The sequence below is a fragment of the Bubalus bubalis genome, chromosome 2 (genome assembly GCF_019923935.1).
Source record: "Bubalus bubalis isolate 160015118507 breed Murrah chromosome 2, NDDB_SH_1, whole genome shotgun sequence".
Taxonomy (NCBI): Eukaryota; Metazoa; Chordata; class Mammalia; order Artiodactyla; family Bovidae; genus Bubalus; species Bubalus bubalis.
This window is the reverse complement of record NC_059158.1, coordinates 7,159,448-7,182,806: the sequence shown is the minus strand read 5'-3', so window position 1 is coordinate 7,182,806 and position 23,359 is coordinate 7,159,448. Positions and strand designations below refer to the sequence as shown.

Below are 23,359 nucleotides of genomic sequence, written 5' to 3'. Positions count from 1 at the left end.
GTTTGGCTCTTGGAAGCAACCCACTGGGAGCCCATTATAACCCTGTGTGTGTCCCCAGCTGCTAAGTCACGTCCAACCCTTTGCAATCCCACAGACTGCAGCCCGCCAGGCTCCTCTGTCCATGGGACTCTCCAGGCAGGAGCACCGCAGTGGGTTGCCACTTCTTCCTGCAGGAGAACGAACCCACGTCTCCTGCATTGGCAGGCAGCTTCTCTACTCCTGAGCCATGTGGGAAGCCCCGTTATGACCCCCATCTGAAGCCAGATCCTGTCTGACAGTGCAGCCGGGCTACGGCAGGCACAGCCACCCTCCAGCCCTGGCAGGTACCTTGGCATCTGCACGCACCAGTCTGACCTTGAGACGGGGAGCTGTGCTCTTGTGTGACCAGTTACCACCACTCATCCTCTTACATTCGGCCTGTTCACCCAGCTGACCCCCCGAAGGCATCTGCATTTGTGACACCTGAGCACTGAAGAACAAAAGGAAAAATTCTTCTGCACGGTTTTGCCTAGACTGAGTTCACACATTTCAAGGGAAATGAACTTCACTTTCCTGTTGACTGTGACCCTAATGATAAATATCACAAGTTGCAAATTTCTCTGAAAGATTTAGGCACTGTCCCAAAGATGGTCCATGTACAGAGCTAGCCTTTATTTTTTAAGTCCAGTTTAATCCTATGAGCCTTGATAAACTCTGGAAATAGTCATGTTCAATTGCAAAATTCATCAAATCTACCTTCCCAGTGCTGTATGTTATTATGGTGATACTGAAGTGACCCAGATGAAATATTTGCCCTTCCGAGTTCATAGTCTTGTAAAGCAAATGGAGAAACATGTAAAATAATAGAAATATGGTAAACTGCTTACCAAGAAAACTTTTCCAAAGGAGACAGTGTCTGGGCTTAGCTTGAATGGGTGAGGAATTTTCCAACGAGACAGGGAGGGAACTTTGTCCCAGCAAATCCCAGAGGTTAAACACCTAGGATTTTACCAGGACTCACCATCCTTCCACAATGAGGAGGCACTTCTCCAGTGCCCCCCACGTGGCTGGCATTGTACCAGGGCTTTGGAATAAAGTAGTGAAGAGATCAAACAGGGTCTCTGCTCAAAAAGCTCAGGTTCTGGGTGGAAGATGGGAGGTTGAAGAGGGAGGGGACATATGTATGTATCTATGGCTTATTCATGTGGATGTATGGCAGAAACCAACACAATATTATAAAGCAATTATCCTTCAATTAAAAAAAGAAAAAAGGGCTCACAACCAGTGAGTACCTCCTAGAGGAAAACAGGGGTTACCGCAAAACCGCAAGAACATGCTGTTGATGCTGTTAAAGGTGTCCGGATTCGGTCTCCCTGTGTCCCGTGGGGAACCAAAGACGAATGCTGAGACCACTGTTTGCACCTGATTCAGCTCCCAACACCACTCTGCTACTCCTGGCTCGAGTAGAACGACCCAGACAGCTGAAACGCCATCACCACGTGTGAATAAGCACACCTTGGGAGTCTATTTGAAGTTTTCCCTTCTTTTGATAACAACTGCACTGTGTATTCGGGTGCAAGCTGAGAAGCAGAACCGCTAGGTGACCGCCACGTAAATCCCCCAGAACCTGACCTCACACAGCTGTGGGAATGAAGGAGGAGCCTCGGGAAGGTGGCTGTCATCAGGTGTGATGCGGGCGTTCAGAATGCACACCGCAGACATTCGGGAAGAGAATATGGACCTGGGGTGGGGAAGACCGAGAACGAGCCTGAGCTGCAGCCCATGCAGACAGACAGGTGCCTCTGATCTCGGTGGTGAAGGTGACCTGCAGAAGCCAAGGCCTGTGTCCCAGAGCCCTGCACACACCTGGCCCAGGAGGAGGAGCTGATAGACTGCTGGGGAAGCGGAGCAGCTGCAGGGCCAGCACATGCCTCAGGGGGAGCCCGTGGACGGGCCATGAGGCAGGCATGCAAACCAACAAGCCCAGTCCTCTGCCCGCAAGCCTCCCCCTGGACCCCCCGCTGTGGCCACTCTCACCAGAAAGGTACAGGGGCACGAGTCGCCCTGCCCAAGTCAACAGGTCGCAAAGCCACCATGTCCTGTGGCAACAATCGAAAGTGCCCGTGCACGTAGAGAAAGATCCAGCAACCCCAGCTTAGCTTACCTGAATTCCCAGCAAGAGAGGTCTCAGTCAACAGTGGCCAGTCCTCTGGATCCGAGACGGTGTCTGCTTCTGCTTCTCTATTATCTGGTCAGTAGTAACAACCGTATCATAAACGGGAGAATCAAACCATTCAAGGACCAGAAACGTAAGCGCTCAGCCAAGGACAGCTGGGCCTCCACCTCAACAGATCCCAGTTCATGTGGAAACAAGTTTCTCCAGCTTTCCTTGACCCAAGGCAAAGCCGAGGTTTTTTGTTTTATTTTGTTTGTATCTTAATTAGCATACTCATTTTCTAAAAGCATCAGAATGCTGAACTGACACCTATTGTCCATATGTTCTAACCACTCTGACCCCCTTCCACTTTCCTGCCACACACACACACACACACACACACACCCCTTGCATTCCGTAGGCTCCTGGGAGAGGTCTCAACTACACTGGATTGGAGACCTGTATTAGTCAGGATTCTCCAGAGAAAGACAACCAATAGCACATAGATATAAATATCTTGACGTACAATTTATATGTGTATATAACATATAAACATATATATATAACATATACACATATAAATTGTATATAAAGAGAGAGAGGGAGATATCATTCAGCAGTTGGTGCCCAAAATTGTGAGAGCTGGCCAGTGGGAAATCTGCAGGGTTGGCCATCAGACTGGAAACTCAGGCAGGGTTTCTAGGCTGTAATCTTGAAACAGAATCGCTTCTTTCAGCAACCAACCTCAGTCTTGACGCTTAAGATCTTCAACTGATTAGGCGAGGCCCACCCACTTTATGGCAGGTAATCTGCTTTACTCAAAGTCTACGGATTTAAATGTTAATCATATCTTAAAAAAAGAAGCTATTAAATAAGTGCTCTGATACTCTTATAGCTTACAATATACTAAAACATAGCTCATTAAAAAATTCAAGGAAAATGACAAATTGGGATTATAAAGACTGTTTTAGGCATATAAAACTATAACTAAGCTATATTATATAACAATTATATACTGTATAATCTGGCCTTCAGTGTACAGTCTTTAACTGCAGTTATCCAATCATGTACCTTATAGATGGGCTTAGCTTATGTAGGTTTCATTTTTCTAAAATAAATCCAGTCAGCTGTATATACAACTCCACGCACCAGACTTTATTAGAGCATTTAATAATTATCAAAAGATGAATATTTCTCCTCTGCTAAAGCTGGAAGTTTTGTTAAAGTTCCAGAGAAACCAGAATATCTGCCAAACAGAAGAATAACTATTTCAAAATACAACACTATTTTCATCTGAGCTCTTTTCATCCCAAAGTAAGCTCTCCCTTAAAGAGACATGCTAAGTAGTATATATATATATACAGATGCTGAGGTTTCCCTTCTCCAAATAACTTGAAGCTGCTTCTCAAAAATCAATTTTACTTTCAAAAATTAAAAAAAAAAAAAGGGCAACATGACTCCAAGTTGCTAAACATCCTGAACTTCTTATTTTCTGACCAAATTTAAATACAAAAGGTAAACCTTTGTGACCAAATGGACAAACGACCAACATATTACAGTCTATCCTGACTTGGCAGGTCTCAGGAACTCCACTTGCCGTGAACGCGCACAGAGCACTAAGGCACAGCCTGTGTGGCCGGAGGCTGCTTTGTCTCCTCCCCGTGGCTCAGGCTGGTGGAAAGGGAACAGGAGAACAGCTGTTAGTGAAGCCTGAACCATCCCCCTCCTAGGCCCTAGAACTCAGGGAGCCAACGTGAATGTCACTCCCTGTCATCGGCTACCTCCCTAACTCAGATAATAACACTGGGAGCTAAGGTCACTGTCCTGGAGGGAACTGCCCAGGGTCAAAATCACTCTCAAAAATCTCTTAAACATGTGCTGCTTTCAAGACTCACGTATCATCTCTCCACAGTCTAATGCATGATTTTTTTTTTTTTCCTTTGGTGTTGGAGAAAAGACAGCTATTTCTTGGAGGGAGGGCCAGTTAAAGTGGCTGGTCTGGCCTTTGGGAAAATGCCCATTGTTAATAAGCAGACTGAGTCCAGTTGGAGGTTCACAAAACAAGAGGTGGGTAGGGACCATATTCTCCCATCCTAAAGCGAACACTAGGGCATGTGCTCATTGAGAAGAACAGACAGAATCACCTCTGAGATTTATGTCTCAATCTTCTCCTGCATTCAGCACATACAATTTAATTTGGGCATGACAGACATTGCTGGTTACCTACCCAACATCTATACTCCCCTTTCTCCTTATTAACAGAACCCCACTTTGTGGGAGGACAGTAACAAGCTCAGTTTAAATCTGCAGCCCCAGATTCCCTTGTAACTAACAAGCTTCATGTGATTCAGTTCCAGCCAATAATATGGAAACAAAAGTCTACTGATTCGGCTTCCATGAAAACTATTTCCCTAATTTTTTAAAAAGAAGAGAGAGTCTACTGGCACACATCTTTTACCAAATCCTTCACCATCTGCCTGCCCCTCCCTGCCTGGAGAGCTGATGTGCTTGAAGGTAGAGCTGCTGTTCTGTGACCATGAAACCCAAAACCAAAGGAAAGATAACAGAGCAGGAAGTGAAAACAACCTGCATCCCTAACTAGCACTCAAAGCTGCCATACCAGCCTTGGATGGGTTTCCCCGATGACTCAGCCAGAGAAGAATCTGCCTGCAAGGCAGGAGACACAGGAGATAGAGGTTTGATCCTTGGGTTGGAAAGATCCCCCGGAGAAGGAAACGGCAACCCACTCCAGTATTCTTGCCCTGGAGAATCCCATGGACAGAGGAGCCTAGCGGGCCATGGGGGTCTCAAAGAGTCAGACATGACTGAGCTCAGCACCAGCCTTGGACAAAATCCCTCTGTGAGCTACTGCTCACAGGATTCAAACAAAACCTCTATTTGGTTCAGCTTCTGGAGTCTGATTTCTCTTATACATGACTGATCATAACACATACATTTAATTCGCATTAGATCCAATTCCCCACTAGGGCTGGAATTCTAATATACTTAGCCCAGATTAGGCTTTTATCCATATCCTCTTTTAGTACTATTTTGACTTGGAGATTTTGTTATTTTTGTTTTCCCCAAATAAAACTGTAATGTTTCCCTGATACTGAAAGTCATTCAAGATACAGTTACAAGGGTATTCACTAAGATTTGTTTGTGATAATTTAAAATAATCTGAATGCTCATCAACAGTAAATCAAATGTGAAAGTATAATAGACCCATAAACTAGAACAGCTACAGTTACTTTAAAAATTAGCAGATCCTTATTACTGACTTGGAAAGAAATCCTACTTCTGTTACTGAGAGAACAAAGGAAGAAAAATGCACATAAAATTTAGTATGTCATTTATGTTACTTAAAATATACATACTGAAACTTATCAAGATGTTTGTATATATTCTTATGTAAACACAGAAACATAGCTGAGCACCGAGAAACTGATGCTTTTAAACTGTGGTGTTGGAGAAGACTCTTGAGAGTCCCTTGGACTGCAAGGAGATCCAACCAGTCCATCCTAAAGGAAATCAGTCCTGAATATTCATTGGAAGGACTGATGCTGAAGCTGAAACTCCAATACTTTGGCCACCTGATGCGAAGAACTGACTCACTGGAAAAGACCCTGATGCTGGGAAAGACTGAAGGCGGGAGGAGAAGGGGATGATAGAGAATGAGATGGTTGGATGGCATCACCAACTCGACGGACGTGAGTTTGAGCAAGCTCCAGGAGTTGGTGATGGACAGGGAAGCCTGGCATGCTGCAGTCCATGGGGTCATAAAGAGCTGGACACGACTGAGCGACTGAACTGAAACAGAAAAAAAATCAAGAAGAATATATACTAAATAGTAAAGACATAGTTCTCTCTGGATCATATAAAAGAGGGAAGGTTAGGGAGAGAGGAAAATTCACTTACTTGATAAATGTTATGTTGTTTGAGTTTATTACACAAGAGTCATTTATGAAAGTGAAAGTGTTAGTAGCTCAGTTGTGTCCAACTCTTTGCAACCCTATGGACTGTAGCCCGTCAGACTGCGGCATGGAATTCTCCAGGCAAAAGTACTGGAGTGGATTGCCATTCCCTGCTCCAGGGGATCTTCCTGACCCAGGGATCAAACCCAGGTCTCCTGCACTGCAGGGTGGACTCCTTACCATCTTAGCCACCAGGGAAGCCCAAAGTCATTTATATCTTGCACTACATCTAAAAAAATACAGAACAGCCTAAGTTAGAAAAGTCAAGTCACCTAAAATGTCACCACACAGAAATAACCATGGTTGACATTTTGATGAGAATCTCCTAGAATCCAGACCTCTCACTACATATGCATGCGCACACATCTTCTCACCCTCTGCAACACCACCCCCTCCTCGCACCATCCTCTCACCCTCTTCTGCTGGCTTCCTCTCCCTTACCAAACTTCAGCTCCCTGGAGCATCCCAAGGATTCTGTCCTGGAACAACTTCTCTCTGTAACTGGTCCCTAAGTCAACTCATCCGGCCTCGTTGTCAGACCCTCCACCATGAGTTTCAGTCTTGACTATCCGGTTACCCACTTGACAGCTCCATTCAGATGCTGAAACCACAAATCTAATGTACACTCACATCCAGCCTTTAAGATCCAGCCACACCCCTTTCCTTCTCTCTCCACCAATAAAAGCAGAACTTTCCCAGTCTACACACACACACACACACACACACACACACACACACACACACACACACACACCACTACCAGCAGTTCCCAAAGTGTGAGCCTGTGGGATGTCTAAGTTTTCAAAGATTCTGTGAGGTCAAAACTATGCTGGTAATACTGTGATGAAAACTAGCACAAAATTTGCTTCCTTCATTCCTACTCTCTCTACAAACATACAGTGGACTTTTTCAGAGGCTACCTGATGTGTGGTGTCACGATGGATGGAATTCAGAAGCAGATATAGAGGCCCTTATTAAGGCAGACTGTGTGGATCACAACAAATTGCGGAAAATTCTTAAAGAGATGAGAAAACCAGACCACCTGACTTGCCTCCTGAGAAACCTGTACAGAGATCAAGAAGCAACAGTTAGAACTGGACATGGAACAACAGACTGGTTCCAAATAGGAAAAGGAGTATGTCAAGGCTGTATATTGTCACCCTGCTTATTTAACTTCTATGCAGAGTACATCATGAGAAATGCTGGGCTGAGGAAGCACAAGCTGGAATCAAGACTGCCGGGAGAAATATCAATAACCTCAGATATGCAGATAACACCACCCTTATGGCAGAAAGTGAAGAAGAACTAAAGAGCCTCTTGATGAAAGCAAAAGAGGAGAGTGAAAAAGCTGGCTTAAAACTCAACATTCAGAAAACTAAGATCATGGCATCTGGTCCCATCACCTCATGGCAAATAGATGGGGAAACAATGGAAATAGTGACATTATTTTCTTGGGTTCCAAAATCACTGCAGATGGTGACTGCAGTTATGAAATTAAAACATGCTAGCTCCTTGGAAGAAAAGCTATGACCAACCTAGACAGCATATTAAAAAGCAGAGACATTACTTTGCCAACAAAGGTCCATCTAGTCAAAGCTATGGTTTTTCCAGTAGTCATGTATGGATGTGAAAGTTGGACTATAAAGAAAGCTGAGCACTGAAGAATTGATGCTTTTGAACTGTGGTGTCGGAGAAGACTCTTGAGAGTCCCTTGGACTGCAAGGAGATCCAACCAGTCCATCCTAAAGGAGATCAGTCCTGGGTGTTCATTGGAAGGACTGATACTGAAGCCCAAGCTCCAATACTTTGGCCACCTGATGCGAAGAACTGACTCACTGGAAAAGGCCCTGATGCTGGGAAAGACTGAACGCAGGAGAAGGGACAACAGAGGATGAGATGGTTGGATGGCATCACCGAGTTGATGGACATGAGTTTGAGTAAACTCTGAGGGTTGGTGATGCACAGGGAAGCCTGGTGTGCTGCAGTCTATGGGGTCGCAAAGAGTCGGATATGACTGAGCGACTGAACTGATTAAGCCAGACATTAGAGATCTGCAAAAGCACAAAACAACACTAATCTTCTCATAGTTCTTGTTTTGAAAAGTCTGGTTATTTTTCATAAAAATCTGTTATTTATATCAATAGGTAAACATTTATTACTGTTCTTTTAATTTTTTAAATCTACTTATTTTTAATTGAAGGAAAATTGCTTTACCATATTGTGCTGGTTTCTGCCATACATCAACAATTACTGTTCTTTTTAAAGGAACACATTTCAAAAACTGTCTCAGAATATTTCCTACATGACAATAAATATACTATTTTAAAATTTTAAAAAAAACTGAGTCTCAATTTTTAATGTGGAACATATTCACAGACAGAATTGACAAAGCCAAAGCTTTCTGGGGATCCTCAATAAATTTTAAAAGTGTTAAGAGGTCTTAATTCCAACCAGCTTGAGAACCATTCTTAACAACCATGGGCATTTAGTGAAGAGATCTGAAATGGCTATCCACTATCATCATGCGTAATGAACGCTGCACGGAGTGGGATGAGTGTTTGGAAGAACTTTGGAAATCTAGAGGCTACACTGTCAATGTTATTTCTTGTATTAACTGAGAAAACAGTAGGATGGCTAATTCAAACATTGACAGTTTTTGTTCTGGTTTGAAATACCTGATATGATCAGAATAATATCCTTTTTGAAACCACATGACAGATTTCTGTGACAAAAGCTGATTCTTATGTGATAGAGAAGGCTTTAGCTAGTGTAAATGTATATAGGGATCCCTTTTGATTCAAGAAAGAAAAAAACACTAGAATTCCTCCCAGGGCACAAGCACCAGAGTAAAGGACTTCACTATCCATTTGCCCACTTCCTCCCCTCTAGAAAGAGGAAACGATTCCAAATGGACAGAAGCAGCAGCCTCAGAATGGACATGGGCTAACCACAGTGAGAGGAACACCCAGCAAGATAAACCCACATGTTGTTTTAAAATGTATACATACATGTTTAAAACTGGACTCTCCTGGTGGTCCAGTGGTTAAGAATCCGCCTGCCAATGCAGGGGACGCAGGTTCGATCCCTGGTCCGGGAAGATCCCACACCCCTCGGGGGCACCTGAGTCCCTGCACCGCAACTCCTGAGCCTACACTCGACAACTACGGAAGCCCGCACGCCTAGAGCCCTGCTCTGCAACGAGAAAGCCGCTGCAGTGAGAAGCCTGCACCCCGCAACGAAGAGCAGCCTTCCCTCACCGCAACTAGAGAGACTCTGATGCAGCAACGAAGACCCAGCACAGCCAAAAATAAACCACGTAAATAAAATTGAAAAATAAAAAAAAAAGTCTACATATACTACATATATAAGGTGTGTAGAATGTATTCTATGAAGTACACAGTTCAGTTTAACTTAAAATCAACTGTTCACTCAGGAACCTCGATATTTTTCTCAAAATCTGTTTTAATTTTTTAAAATCTTGCTTAAAAAAAAACAATGTGTATCCAAAAAAAAAAAAATGAAGTTTTCATGATCCTTTTTATGCTTTTCAAAATGCATATGTCTTGATGGGTATTGTAAGCCATACTCTATGCCCAGGGAGTCCCACAGAAGCGGCTGGTTAGAAAAGATGCAGCTATTTAGCTACCTAAGTAAGGTTTTACCAACATCAACCACTCATGCTTTAGCTAAATACCTCCTACTTCAACGAAGATACTTCTAGGACAGATACTTGTTAAAAAAAAAAAACAACAACAAAAAAAAAAACAAAATACCTCTGCAGCTGCAGTTCACAGAATGATTTCAGGTCAGCTGACTGCTTCCCCAAAAATTCCTAAAATTGAACAAGAGGTGGGTTGGTTGAAGTGGTTGACAGTTTTTCTACACCAGAACAAATCCTCTTAAGTCACAGAGAATGTTCCAAACAAAAAGAACTTACCAGAACATCGTCCTCAAGGCGTTGAAGAACCTCGAAATCCTTGTCAAGATTGCTCAGCTCTTGAAGAACAAAACTGTGAAACTGTTCCAGTTTATTCAGTCTGAGAAAAAACAAGAGCAACAAATTTCACCAGACCGCTGGATGTGACAAAGACATCTCTAATCTTATTGCAAAGATACTCCATATTTTTCTCTAGATGTTTCTTGTCTTAAGAATATACATCTCCTTTCTCTTCTTTCCCCTTGGAAATGTTCTTTTGAGGAATCACAATTTCATAAACTTGCGTTGAAACCCAACACTTACCTGCGATGATGTATCTGGCTTAAAAGTTCTATCAGGCAATCTGGTACTTCCTTTGCATTTTTTGAATAAAGTGGGCTCCTTCTGTACCTAAGCTAAACCATACCAACAACAAAATGAGCACATCCGGGTTAAACAGAACTACATAAATTGGATGTAGTCTTCATATTAAAAAGATGTTGCCCGCACGTAATATTCACAGCAAACATCACTAAAGCACTGTGCATTTCATATATTACCTCAGGTTTGATATCAATAAAGGACAATAAGCTAAAATAGGAAAACTTGTATTCATGCCACTGATACACATATTGAGTATCACAAACAAATTTCCATTATAAACCAGCTTACATTAGTATTGCAGAAAATAAGACTGGAGATCTTTCAAGTTAGTTCAATGAATATACATTAGGGTGAGATCATAAGTACTTTTCTCAAATGTGCTAACAAATAATTCCTTAGGGATTTATAAACAGTAGGGAAATGGACGGGACACAAATGGTTTCAAAGTCCTCTTGCAGAGAAGGTTCTGTGACAGCCTGCATGTGTGGCATCTCGAAGATTTGCCCTAGTCAGCTGACCACCCACACCCAGTCCACCTGCGTCTCCGTCCCGGACGCCTCTCTCATCCACGCGGGTCCCCTGGCCCTCCCTTCCTTGTCTATCGCTGTGACCAAATCAATGCTTTCCGCTTGTCCAGTTTTCTGAGACTGCAATCAACAAAAACCAAAGCCTTTCCATACAGGCCCATCTGGTCCCACGAGAGCAAATGGACATGGAATAGCTGACCTGGTTTAAGCTGGGGTTTTGTTTTTGGCGGAGAGCCACACTGTGCAGCATGTGGGATATTAGTTCCCCAACCAGGGATCGAACCCACACACCCTGCAGCAGAAGCTCGGATTCTTACCCACTGGACCACCAGGGAAGTCCCCAGAACAGCTGTCTTATAAATACAAACCACAGTTCACAAAGACACTAAAGTCAGCAACCACAGCTAGAACAATGGACCTCCCCAGAGACTCAGGCACACCTTCACACAGGAAGGACCACAGTGGTGTTAATGAATGTGAACCTGTTACTTCAAATGCATAACGAGCTAGCTTTTCATTTTTACTGGGCCATTACCTCATAGTTTCTTTTCAGTTCTCTAGTGAAGTTTTCAAAAGCAGTGATCATCACAGAACCTTTTAAGTTCTCTGGCGGAATGTTTAAGGATGAAGTTGAAATGCCTTCTGCACAAGAAGAATAGAACATTAAGTAAAACTAACAAAGGGCTCAAAGTAGGTGTGCTCAGCCTGCCTGCTGCCCAGAGCATGGAAAGTCCTTTAGAAACTCAGGCATGAGCCAGAGAAGACCCGCTGGCTTCTGTGGGTCACGAAGTCCGTGACCCACAGAAGTCCATGGCTGCAGCAAGACTGACTCCAACCGTGACTGACCAGACCAGCTTGAGCCAAGAGTCCTCAGACGATGCTTCACGCAGCTTCCCACCAAAACTTACTGTCTGGCAAGGGCTCATTTCAACAAACTTTCCCAATACTTTAAATCAGAGCAACTGATCAGATCAGTGTCTGACTCTTTGCGACCCCATGAATCACAGCACGCCAGGCCTCCCTGTCCATCACCAACTCCCAGAGTTCACTCAAACTCACGTCCATCGAGTCAGTGATGCCATCCAGCCATCTCATCCTCTGTCGTCCCCTTCTCCTCCTGCCCCCAATCCCTCCCAGCATTAGAGTCTTTTCCAATGAGTCAACTCTTCGCATGAGGTGGCCAAAGTACTGGAGTTTCAGCTTTAGCATCATTCCTTCCAAAGAAATCCCAGGGCTGATCTCCTTCAGAAGGGACTGGTTGGATCTCCTTGCAGTCCAAGGGACTCTCAAGAGTCTTCTCCAACACCACAGTTCAAAACCATCAATTCTTCAGCGCTCAGCCTTCTTCACAGTCCAACTCTCACATCCATACATGACCACAAGAAAAACCATAGCCTTGACTAGACAAACCTTTGTTGGCAACGTAATGTCTCTGCTTTTGAATATGCCATCTAGCTTGGTCATAACTTTCCTTCCAAGGAGTAAGCATCTTTTAATTTCATGGCTGCAGTCACCATCTGCAGTAATTTTGGAGCCCAAAAAATAAAGTCTGACACTGTTTCCACTGTTTCCCCATCTATTTCCCATGAAGTGGTGGGACTGGATGCCATGATCTTCATTTTCTGAATGTTGAGCCTTAAGCCAACTTTTTCACTCTCCACTTTCACTTTCATCAAGAGGCTTTTGAGTTCCTCTTCACTTTCTGCCATAAGGGTGGTGTCATCTGCATATCTTAGGTTATTGATATTTCTCCTGGCAATCTTGATTCCAGCTTGTGTTTCTTCCAGCCCAGCGTTTCTCATGATGTACTCTGCATATAAGTTAAATAAACAGGGGGACAATATATAGCCTTAACGTACTCTTTTTCCTATTTGGAACCAGTCTGTTGTTCCATGTCCAGTTCTAACTGTTGCTTCCTGACCTACATACAAATTTCTCAAGAGGCAGGTCAGGTGGTCTGGTATTCCCATCTCTTTCAGAATTTTCCACAGTTTATTGTGATCCACACAGTCAAAGGCTTTGGCATAGTCAAGAAAGCAGAAATAGATGTTTTTCTGGAACTCTCTTGCTTTTTCGATGATCCAGCAGATGTTGGCAATTTGATCTCTGGTTCCTCTGCCTTTTCTAAAACCAGAGCAACTGATTGCACCTTAAATCAGAGTATGTCTAAGAAGCAGGCTGAGGTGTTGTTAGAGGTCTCTAGGATAACGTGATGGGTAAGACATTCTAGGGACTGGCGTTTAACAGCTTCTAGGTGCCAAGAGGCTTTAAAAGGGCTCACGAAGGGTCTGGCACTGTGTGGACCAACTCATTTAATTCTCAGAAAATCCAAGTGAAGCAGGTACTGTTCACGTCCACTTTTCACACAGATCACACAACTGGTGCGAGCTCACACCGACAGCTCCAGGATCGGAATGCAGGGCTGCCCGGCTCTCACCACCCACTTCGAGTACCTGGGGGCCTCCAAATTTGCCTTCTTAGAGCCTTTGGTCTCAAAGGATAGGCGTGCTGCTCATCCAGAAGGCCAACCCCACGTACGCAGACATTTCAGATCATTCTCCTTCATCTGTGGAGTGGATATTTCTAACACAAACATTTGGCTATACTAAAGCAGATACCTATAAGTTTAAGAACATTTGGGGCCTGGAAGTTGCCACCAAGACTTGAGAGGCAGAAATCAAAATGCCAGGAGGAGATAGTGTTTGCTCTTATCTACAGTTTGTGCAACGATTTACTTATGTCTGAAGACAAAGCACTTCGTTTTTTGGCTCCTGCAGCCACTATGATCTTAAAACTCTAGCTGCCTTGTAGTTCACAGTGGGGCTCTCAGTGCTCACACATCTGAAACATCTGGGTGCCTGGCGTTACCTGCCAACTCAGCTTCTTCTGCCACCAAGGAAAGGGCCCCTGGTTCACCACCATCTTCCAGCCATGGCTGTTTCCACTTAGCGCCGTGACGGTCTGCTCTGTCTGAAGGCAAGCAGAACACACTGATAATCACACACACACGTCTCCTTGTTCCCAGATTTATCTTGCTCTCTTTTCGCCAGTGAATATCTAGCCATGATAAGCAGCAAGTGAAACGTGTTCCTGCCTTGTTACAAATTGCTTATCATTTGGCACGTTGACTAAGGGCACGTCTCAAAGAACGAGGTGTGCTGATGCCTGAAGAGGACCCGAGCATCCTTTGATGAGCTCAGTGACATGCAGGAGCACTCTCCTTTCCAGGATACGGGCTGGCTCAAATGGAAAGCAGTAATGGTTGGCATCAACCAGGGCTCCCGGCTAAAGGGGCAAGGTAGCAAGGTTTCCAGGCCGCCTGGCCCTTGGAAGCTGATCAGATCAGCTCAAGGAGGGCGCCACCTGCTGGTGATGTGGAGCCTCAGCACCGGACTGAGGGCTGTCTCACCAACGAGGGCCTCACTAGTGTGAGTGATCACATTCTCCCTTGGAACCTGAAAGAGCTCACATCCAGCTTCTCTCGTTTTTTTTTCAAAAAGTGAAAAGCATAAGCAATACTCTCAACCTGGAGAGGTGCAACTATCTCTTTTCACTGCTCTAAGATTCACGTGTGTTCCTTTGTTTGAAAAGTATCAGTTCAGTTCAGTCGCTCAGTCGGGTCTGACTCTTTGCGACCCCATGAATTACAGCACGCCAGGCCTCCCTGTCCATCATCAACTCCCATAGCTTGCTCAAACTCATGTCCATCGAGTCGGATGGGTATTTGCTAGGGAGTCTGGAAAAGACTCTGATGCTGGGAGGGATTGGGGGCAGGAGGAGAAGTGGACGACAGAGGATGAGATGGCTGGATGGCATCACTGACTCGATGGACATGAGTTTGAGTGAACTCCGGGAGTTGGTGATGGACAGGGAGGCCTGGCGTGCTGTGATTCATGGGGTCGCAAAGAGTCGGACAGGACTGAGCGACTGAACTGAACTGAACTGCCCTGTTTCAAGGCTAAATGATTTTTTAAAATCCAGGGAAGAATCCAGACACAGCCCAGTCCTCTTCCAGCCTCAAAACAAACAGCACTCAGGCTTAAATCTCACATGGTGCCTACACCCCAGTCAAGACCCAAAGAAACCACTTAGAAAGAATTCTAGCTAGCCACAGTTAGGCACCCATGAACAACTACTATGTTTCTTTACATTTCTCTCCTTTCTGCCTCTTTTGCCTCTTCTGGTTTTTTTTTCCCCCTCTCCTGACAACATTTGTAGCAATAGCTGAAAGCATGGCCTTGAATGTTCATGCCCCACCCGTGAAAAACAAAGCATCTACCGGCACAGACGATATAATAGCTACCTCCAATGGAGAGAGGAATCCAGGAACCCTGTGTAAATACCGTGATGGTTCCCTGAACAAGCTGCTTGGAATTTGTGAACCTACTATATGGGGATCATCCCAGAGGGCCCACTTCAGCGACATGGAAATAATCTGGCACAGAAAACCCTTTGGAAGGGGCAATCCTGTAAATTACTTTACCTGAAATAGAGCAGCGGCTCTCCAGAGAGAACAAGCTCCTCTAGGGAAACCAGCGCACTCCTTAAAGCATGCAGGTCCTAAGTGATGCAGCTGACTCAGCTTTGTTTCCATGGCAACTGCATGCCTCTTTGAACCAGGACCTTTGGACATTCTCATAAAGGGGCTAAAACTATGTACACGCAGCACTTAAAAAATGAACGCAGTCAGTAAACACACCGTGGCCGAAACTAAGGTGATCTCGAATGAATGCTGGTTCTCTTGGTGGCTGCTAAAGGAGTGTCCACTTGCTTTCGGACACAGCTGTCTTCATCGCTGTGAAAGGTGAGGGCTTTTGCAATCTGAGGAGCTTCTGAACTTATTTTAGGCACAGGTTGTATGTAGTGAATAATCTGGTGTCCATATTGCATTTACTCACTTATATTTCCGATGAAAACAGTTTTTAGTGCATGAATAGCCAAGTTCTCCCAAGTTGAGGCATTAAAAAAAAATCTTACTCTGAAGTGACACCATGTGGCTATAAATGATAAAGGTCAAGAGCCTTCACTAGGACAAGAAGTCTTTTTTTTATCAAAATACCCTTCCTATGGAGGTACTTTCCTAATGCCAGTTCCTCTGTTTATTCTACCAATGTGTACTATGCTAAGAATCTGAAAGTTAAAGACAATCTTTATTGTTGAATTTATCAGCCTGATGGAGACCACTGAAAAATATTTTGTCTGGACTAATGCATTTCGATTGCCAATGCAGGAGACTCAAGAGCTGCGGGTTTGATTCCTGGGTTGGGAAGATCCCCTGGAGGAGGGCATGACAACCCACTGCAGTGTTCCTGCCTGGAGAATCCCATGGACAGAGGAACCTGGTGGGCTACAGTCCATGGGGTCGCAAAGAGTCAGACACGACTGAGAGCATGCACACAAACCAATTAATAATAAATACTGATTTCTGAGTATGTATAGATAATTATTCAAACACAGAATTCTGCAGAGGTTCATCAGTACATGACAGCATTTTCTAAGTTTCTTATTCATTTTCTAACTTTCTTATTCTTCTTTCTAAGTTGTGTTGCTGCTGTTTAGTCACTAAGTCATGTGTGACTCTTTGTGACCTCAAGGACTGTAGCCTGTCAGGATCCTCCATCCATGGGATTTTCCAGGTAAGAATACTGGAGTGGGTTGCTATTTGCTTCTCCAGGGGATCTTCCTGACTCAGGGATCAAACTCAGGTCTCCTGCATTGCAGGCAGTTTCTTCACTACTGAGCCGCCTGGGAAGCCCCTTTCAAAGAAGGTACACGATGAGGGCAAAATGCAAAATCATGAGTAATCAGTCATCCTGTCTGCTCACAGCCCTGGGAGCCCAGCACATCCAAAATTCCAGAGAAAACATTAAAACAACAGCCCATGAGCAAAAGAGCCAAACAGGAGATACCAAGGGAACATTTCATGCCAAGATGGGCTCGATAAAGGACAGAAGTGGTATGGACCTAACAGAAGCAGAAGATATTAAGAGGTGGCAAGAATACACAGAAGAACTGTACAAAAAAGAGCTTCACGACCCAGATAATCATGATGGTGTGATCACTGACCTAGAGCCAGATATCCTGGAATGTGAAGTCAAGTGGGCCTTAGAAAGCATCACTACGAACAAAGCTAGTGGAGGTGATGGAATTCCAGTGGAGCTATTTCAAATCCTGAAAGATGATGCTGTGAAAGTGCTGCACTCAATATGCCAACAAATTTGGAAAACTCAGCAGTGGCCACAGGACTGGAAAAGGTCAGTTTTCATTCCAATCCCAAAGAAAGCAATGCCAAAAAATGCTCAAATTACCTTACAATTGCACTCATCTCACATGCTAGTAAAGTAATGCTCAAAATTCTCCAAGCAAGGCTTCAGCAATATGTGAACTGTGAACTTCCAGATGTTCAAGCTGGATTTAGAAAAGGCAGAGGAACCAGAGATCAAATTGCCAACATCCACTGGATCATGGAAAAAGCAAGGGAGTTCCAGAAAAAATCTATGTCTGCTTTATTAACTATGCCAAAGTCTTTGACTGTGTGGATCACAATAAACTGTGGAAAATTCTGAAAGAGATGGGAATACCAGACCACCTGACCTGCCTCTTGAGAAACCTATATGCAGGTCAGGAAGCAATAGTTAGAACTGGACATGGAACAATAGACTGGTTCCAAATAGGAAAAGGAGTACGTCAAGGCTGTATATTGTCACCCTGCTTATTTAACTTATATGCAGAGTACATCATGAGAAACGCTGGGCTGGAGGAAGCACAAGCTGGAATCAAGATTGCCAGGAGAAATATCAATAACCTCAGATGCATGCAGATGACACCACCCTTATGGAAGAAAGTGAAGAGGAACTCAAAAGCCTCTTGATGAAAGTGAAAGAGGAGAGTGGAAAAAGTTGGCTTAAAGCTCAACATTCAGAAAATGAAGATCATGGCATCTGGTCCCATCACTTCATGGCAATAGATGGGGAAACAGTGGAAAAAGTGTCAGACTTTATTTTTTGGGCTCCAAAATCACTGCAGATGGTGACCGCAGCCGTGAAATTAAAAGATGCTTACTCCTTTGAAGGAAAGTTATGACCAACCTAGACAGCATATTGAAAAGCAGATACATTACTTTGCCAACAAAGGTTTGTCTAGTCAAGGCTATGGTTTATCCAGTAGTCATGTATGGATGTGAGAGTTGGACTGTGAAGAAAGCTGAGTGCCAAAGAATTGATGCTTTTGAACTGTGGTGTTGGAGAAGACTCTTGAGAGTCCCTTGGACTGCAAGGAGATCCAACCAGTCCATTCTGAAGGAGATCAGCCCTGGGATTTCTTTGGAAGGACTGATGCTAAAGCTGAAACTCCAGTACTTTGGCCACCTCTTGCGAAGAGTTGACTCATTGGAAAAGACTCTGATGCTGGGAGGGATTGGGGGCAGGAGGAGAAGGGGACGACAGAGGATGTGATGGCTGGATGGCATCACTGACTCAATGGATGTGAGTTTGAGTGAACTCCGGGAGTTGGTGATGGACTGGGAGGCCTGGCGTGCTGCGATTCATGGGGTCATAAGGAGTCGGACACGACTGAACTGAACTGAACTTCCCCAAAGGACACCGTTTTTTGAAAATCACCTGACAAAGGGACTTTGTGGAAGTCTGAGCATCCAGTGTGAAGACCTGACACATTGTTGGACAAGGAAAAATATCCAACTGGACGCATCCGAGAGGATAGCAAGGACCATCACTTGAGCCACATCAGCGCGTGCTCAGGGCAGCCCAGCTCAGCACCGAGAGAAACCCTCTGAGCTCAAGCTCTCTCCCTCGGGGGAAGGCGAGAGCGTCTGGGTGAGTGCTCAGCTACCGCAGGCAAAGAAGACAATTTCTTTCTTGCTCCAGCCAGAATCCTGAGGTACACTCCACGGCCTGGGGTGGGGAGGGGCTTGGAGAACAGCATCTAGGATTCTCAGGGAGCATCGAAGGGACGCAGATCCTGCTACCTGCCTCAGGTGCCCCATAAGGAAGCCTTCAGGGACACAAGGAGGCCTTCAGGGACCCCATAAGGAGGACTTCAGGGGCCCCATAAGGAGGCCTTCAGGGACCCCATAAGGAGGCTTTCTCAAGAGCTGCTGGGCACGCATCACCTACGGGATAACCCCGCAGCTGGTCCACGGACACCACAAACAATCTGGACGCCTTGCCCACTCACAAGCCCACCCTGGGGCTGGCTCATTTTGCACACTCCGAAGAGCACTCCAGGATTCCTGCCTGGGAAATCCCACAGGACAGAGGAGCCTGGCGGGCTACAGTCCACGGGATCGCAGAGAGTCAGACACAACTGAGAGACTAAGCAACAACACAGCGCGCTGACTGAGCATTCGTAAGACAGCCAGGCCTATTCGGCAGAAAGCACGGACCGTGAGCGCCCACCAGCCCCGGGGGAAGCGACCGGAGGTTGCCAGCACCCGGCCTGGCTGTGCGGGTTGCAGAGAAAACGCAGTCTGCAGAGGTTCCCCTGAGAAAGAAAAGCGTGGAGCAGGCACATCCCTAGAAAAGGCCTGGGAAGGCTTCAGGATCCCTAGGAGACAAAACGCATTTCTCTCCTGAAGCCAATCAGTATAGACTAAATATGAAGACAGCAACACAAAACTTCAAGGAACATGAAACTCAAGGAAACGCGACCTGTCCAAAAAACACAACAATTATACAGTATGCTGGCCTGGAGAATTCCATGGAGTGTATAGTCCATGGGGTCACAAAGAGTCAGATACGACCGTGCAACTTTCAAAAAAAAAAAAATACAGCGACTGACCTCCACACACACACACACACACAAAATGGAGCTCTGCAATTTGCCTAAAAAAGAATGCAAAACAGCTGCTCTAAGGAAGCTCGGTTAGCTATAGGAGCACTCAAAGGTACAAACTTCCAGTGACAAAACAAGTTAAGTCCTGGGAATGAAACATACAGGCAGCGTGGTGACTACAGTTAAGACTTTATTTGAAAGTTTCTGAGAAAGTAGACCTTAAAAGTTCTCATCACAAGAAAAAGACTCACTATGTGTGGGGACAGATGTTAACAACATTCATTGTGATCATTTTACAACATGCATGAATAGCAAATGATTATGTCATACACTTGAAATTAACATACTACCTGTCAATGATAACCCAATTTTTTTAAAAAAGGAAACAATCGATACTTTTCTGGAGCCCCAGAAGGAGAAAAGAGGGAAAAGGAGCAGAAAGCTACTTAAGAAAATAATGGCAGGCTTCTCGGGTGGCTCAGTTGGTAAAGAGTCTGCCTGCCAATGCAGGAGACGTGGGTTCGATCCCTGGTCTGGGAAGATTCTACATGCCGCACAGCAACCAAGCCCATGCGCTACAACTATTGAGCCTGTGCTCTAGAGCCTGGGGACCACAAGTACTGAGCCCATGTGCAGCAACCATGAAAGCCTGTGCATCACAACAAGTGAAGCCACCACAATAAGGAGCCCATGTACTGCAACAGAGAGTAACCCCCGCTCACCGCAACTACGGAAAAGCCCAGGCAGCAACGAAGACCCAGGAATGGCCAAAAATAATAAATAAAATTTAAGAAAATAATAATGGCTGAGAACTTCCAAAATCTGGGGAGAAATTGGGACATCCCAGTTCAGGAAGCTCATAAACTCCCAAAAGATTCCCTCACAAAGATCTTCTATAAGACACACTATAATAAAACTGTCTAAAATCACACACACCCACAGAATTTCAAAAGCAGTGGAAAAAAATTCCTCATGGTTCAGTTCCTAAGTCGTGTGTGACTCTTTGTGACCCCCTGTAGCCCACCAGGCTCCTCTGTCCATGGGATTCTCCAGGCAAGTATACTGGAATGAGTTGCCATTTCTTTCTTCAGGGGATCTTCCCCGCCCAGGGATTGAACCTGGCTCTCCTGCATTGCAGGTGGATTCTTTACCAACTGAGCTATCAGGGGAGCCCTGTCCACTTGCATAGAATACCCTTTTCCGTTCTTTCACTTTGAGCCTTTGTGCATCCTTAAAGCTGAGCTGAGTCTCTGTAGACAGCATATAGCTGGGTCTTGTTATTTTTATCCATGAAGCCACTCTCCATCGTTTGATTGGACAGTTTAATCTACTTATACTTAAAGTAGTCATTGATTTTTAAGGACTTACTAACGCCTTTGTATTACTTGCTTTCTGGCTCTTTTGTAGTCCCTTTCTTGCTGTTTGCTTTTGCGGTCCATTTTCTATAGCGGGATGTTTTGATTTCCTTTTCTTTATCTTTTATGTATCTACTATAGATTATCAGAAAAATGGACTTTAGATTTAAAAATGTAACGAGAAAAGAGGGCCATTACACAATGACAAATGGATCAATTCATAAAAAGAAGGTAACAAACTGTAAATATATATGCACCCAATATCGCGGCACCTATGTTACGCAGACGTTAACAGATTGGAAGGGAGAAAGCAACAATGCTACAATAGAGCGGGACTTCAATACCATCCCTGGGGGCAGAGAGGAAGCGTGCTGGGTGACGGGACTCGGATCCCAGGTTACGCGATTCCTAACACAGACCTTCCTGTTTCGGGAGTGAAACCCCTGCTCCTCCCGTGCCGGCTTACCACTTGGGGCAGGGTGGCAGACGGCACTGCCCTCTCCAAGGTCTGGCAACTGTCACTCTGTATAGTGATTATATCTGCCTCAGTTTGAATAACAGCCCTGTCAGCCAAAATCAGATTAATTTTGCTTAATTCTGCAAAATAAAAAAGTTTAGAATTCTCTCACCTCTGTCCTCCACGTTTTGCAGTTTATGTTTGAAAGTAGTACTTTTCATCAATGACTCTGGGGCCACAGTCTTAAAAAAAAAAAAGAGGTGGTCAGAAATACATGCATTTATGTCAAAATAAGCAATACACAGTATTACATCATCCCTCAAGAAGGAATAAGCCAGTACAGTAAGTATAATATCAATTCTGGAAAACAGATAAATAACCAACAATTAAATAGTACCTTAGATTCATTTTCTTCAACATCTGAGTGCTCCAGCGAAGAGAGATCACTCAGCGGGCTGGGGCTGTGAAGTTCTGAGTATTGGAAGAATAAATAGTTATAAGAGAATAAACATGCTAAGAAGCAAATGAGGAAATGACATTTCACTATCAATCTATAAATTAAATTTCAACATACCCTGCCCCCTGTAAGGGATAGTTATTAAAAAAAAAAAAGAAAAAAACTCAAACCAAAAAACAGTTTGCATCTTTCAAAGTATACATGGGTATAAGGTTTACAAGTTTGCAGATAAAATGAATAGCCAGTTACCTCCACTAGGTCAGCATCTTTCGTGGCTGCCCATGTGGCCCCAAATACATGGCGAGAACTCTTATCACCTCACCGCGGTAGCTCTCGTGCCTCTCTCAGATCTGTTCCTTTGTTCCCCTCACTCTCTAATGCTGTGTTTCCCTCTCTGCTATTTTTCTTTCCCCACTTCTTTTCTTCCAGTGGCAGCCAAATTAAGAGGCTGGCACTCGTGCCTGCTAAGTGCCTGCCAATGTGCTAAGTTGTAGAATGATAAAGGTGAAGAAACAATATCCTGACTCTCACCAATTTAAAAGATGTGAATTGTTTCAATAACATACAGTGGGGGCTGAGATAAACCTTCTAAGTCAAGGGTTAGCACACCCTGGCCCCTCAGGTCAAATCCCATCTGTCACTTGGTTTTATAAATAAAGTTTTATGGAAACACAGATACAGCCATTAGTTTACATCTTGTCTGCGACTGATTTGGGACTACAAACACAGAGTTGAATAGTTGCAACAGAAACTCTAGGGGCCAAAAAAGCAAAAAATAAATACTACCTGTTCCTCTACAGAAAAAGTTTACCAAACCCTGCAATCAACCACCATTTGCATTTGTTGCTATTTTAAAAGCAGATGAACATCAGCAATTCTTAGACACAAGGTGATCTCAAACGTTAAACGGAATTAAAACACAAAGTCCTCTGTCTTTTGTTAATCAGGACAAGAAAGAGAAGATTAATCAATCATACCTTCACACTTTCTTCAACAGATAACAAGAGAAACATATTTTGCTTTTTTAAACTACCATTTCCAAAATATATTTTTTCTATGTAAATCAACAGAAAATCACATACCTGTTTTCTGGGCAGAATCTTCAGGAGTTAAAAAGGCAGAACTACTTTGAAATTCGGTTCCAGAAATTTTGGGAGGTGTGACATTATTTTGCCTGGAGGAATCTTTCCGTAAGGGTGTTAGAATTTTAACCTAAAACATAGTACTTTTTACAAAGTGCTAACAGTCACAATCACTCAAAGCAAGTTATCACAACATTCCAAGACACTTCCAATATCCTTTTTAAAAATGTTTAAGAATTGGACATGATCCATTTGAAAAAAGAAACAGTAAGACCATAAGATC

At 44.1% G+C, this 23,359-nt stretch overlaps 1 protein-coding gene across 5 annotated transcripts in view; it reads right to left on the bottom strand.

The window, feature by feature from the left end:
- Positions 1-3,268: 3,268 nt before the first annotated feature.
- The window catches only part of SYCP2L (synaptonemal complex protein 2 like), a 58,346-nt gene continuing 38,255 nt past the window's right edge, over positions 3,269-23,359 (bottom strand). For 4 of the 5 annotated variants that reach the window (XM_044927002.2, XM_044926987.2, XM_044926988.2 and 1 more), the window contains 9 exons: positions 23,077-23,206; positions 21,935-22,008; positions 21,710-21,779; positions 13,804-13,905; positions 11,471-11,577; positions 10,349-10,440; positions 10,046-10,145; positions 9,882-9,940; positions 3,269-3,805 (listed from right to left, as the gene is read on the bottom strand). In XM_044927002.2, coding sequence (XP_044782937.2) covers positions 3,751-3,805; positions 9,882-9,940; positions 10,046-10,145; positions 10,349-10,440; positions 11,471-11,577; positions 13,804-13,905; positions 21,710-21,779; positions 21,935-22,008; positions 23,077-23,206 — 789 coding nt within the window. In that variant the 3' untranslated portion in view covers positions 3,269-3,750. The remainder of the gene's footprint in view (positions 3,806-9,881; positions 9,941-10,045; positions 10,146-10,348; positions 10,441-11,470; positions 11,578-13,803; positions 13,906-21,709; positions 21,780-21,934; positions 22,009-23,076; positions 23,207-23,359) is intronic. The other variant, XM_044926995.2, reaches the window with a different exon arrangement.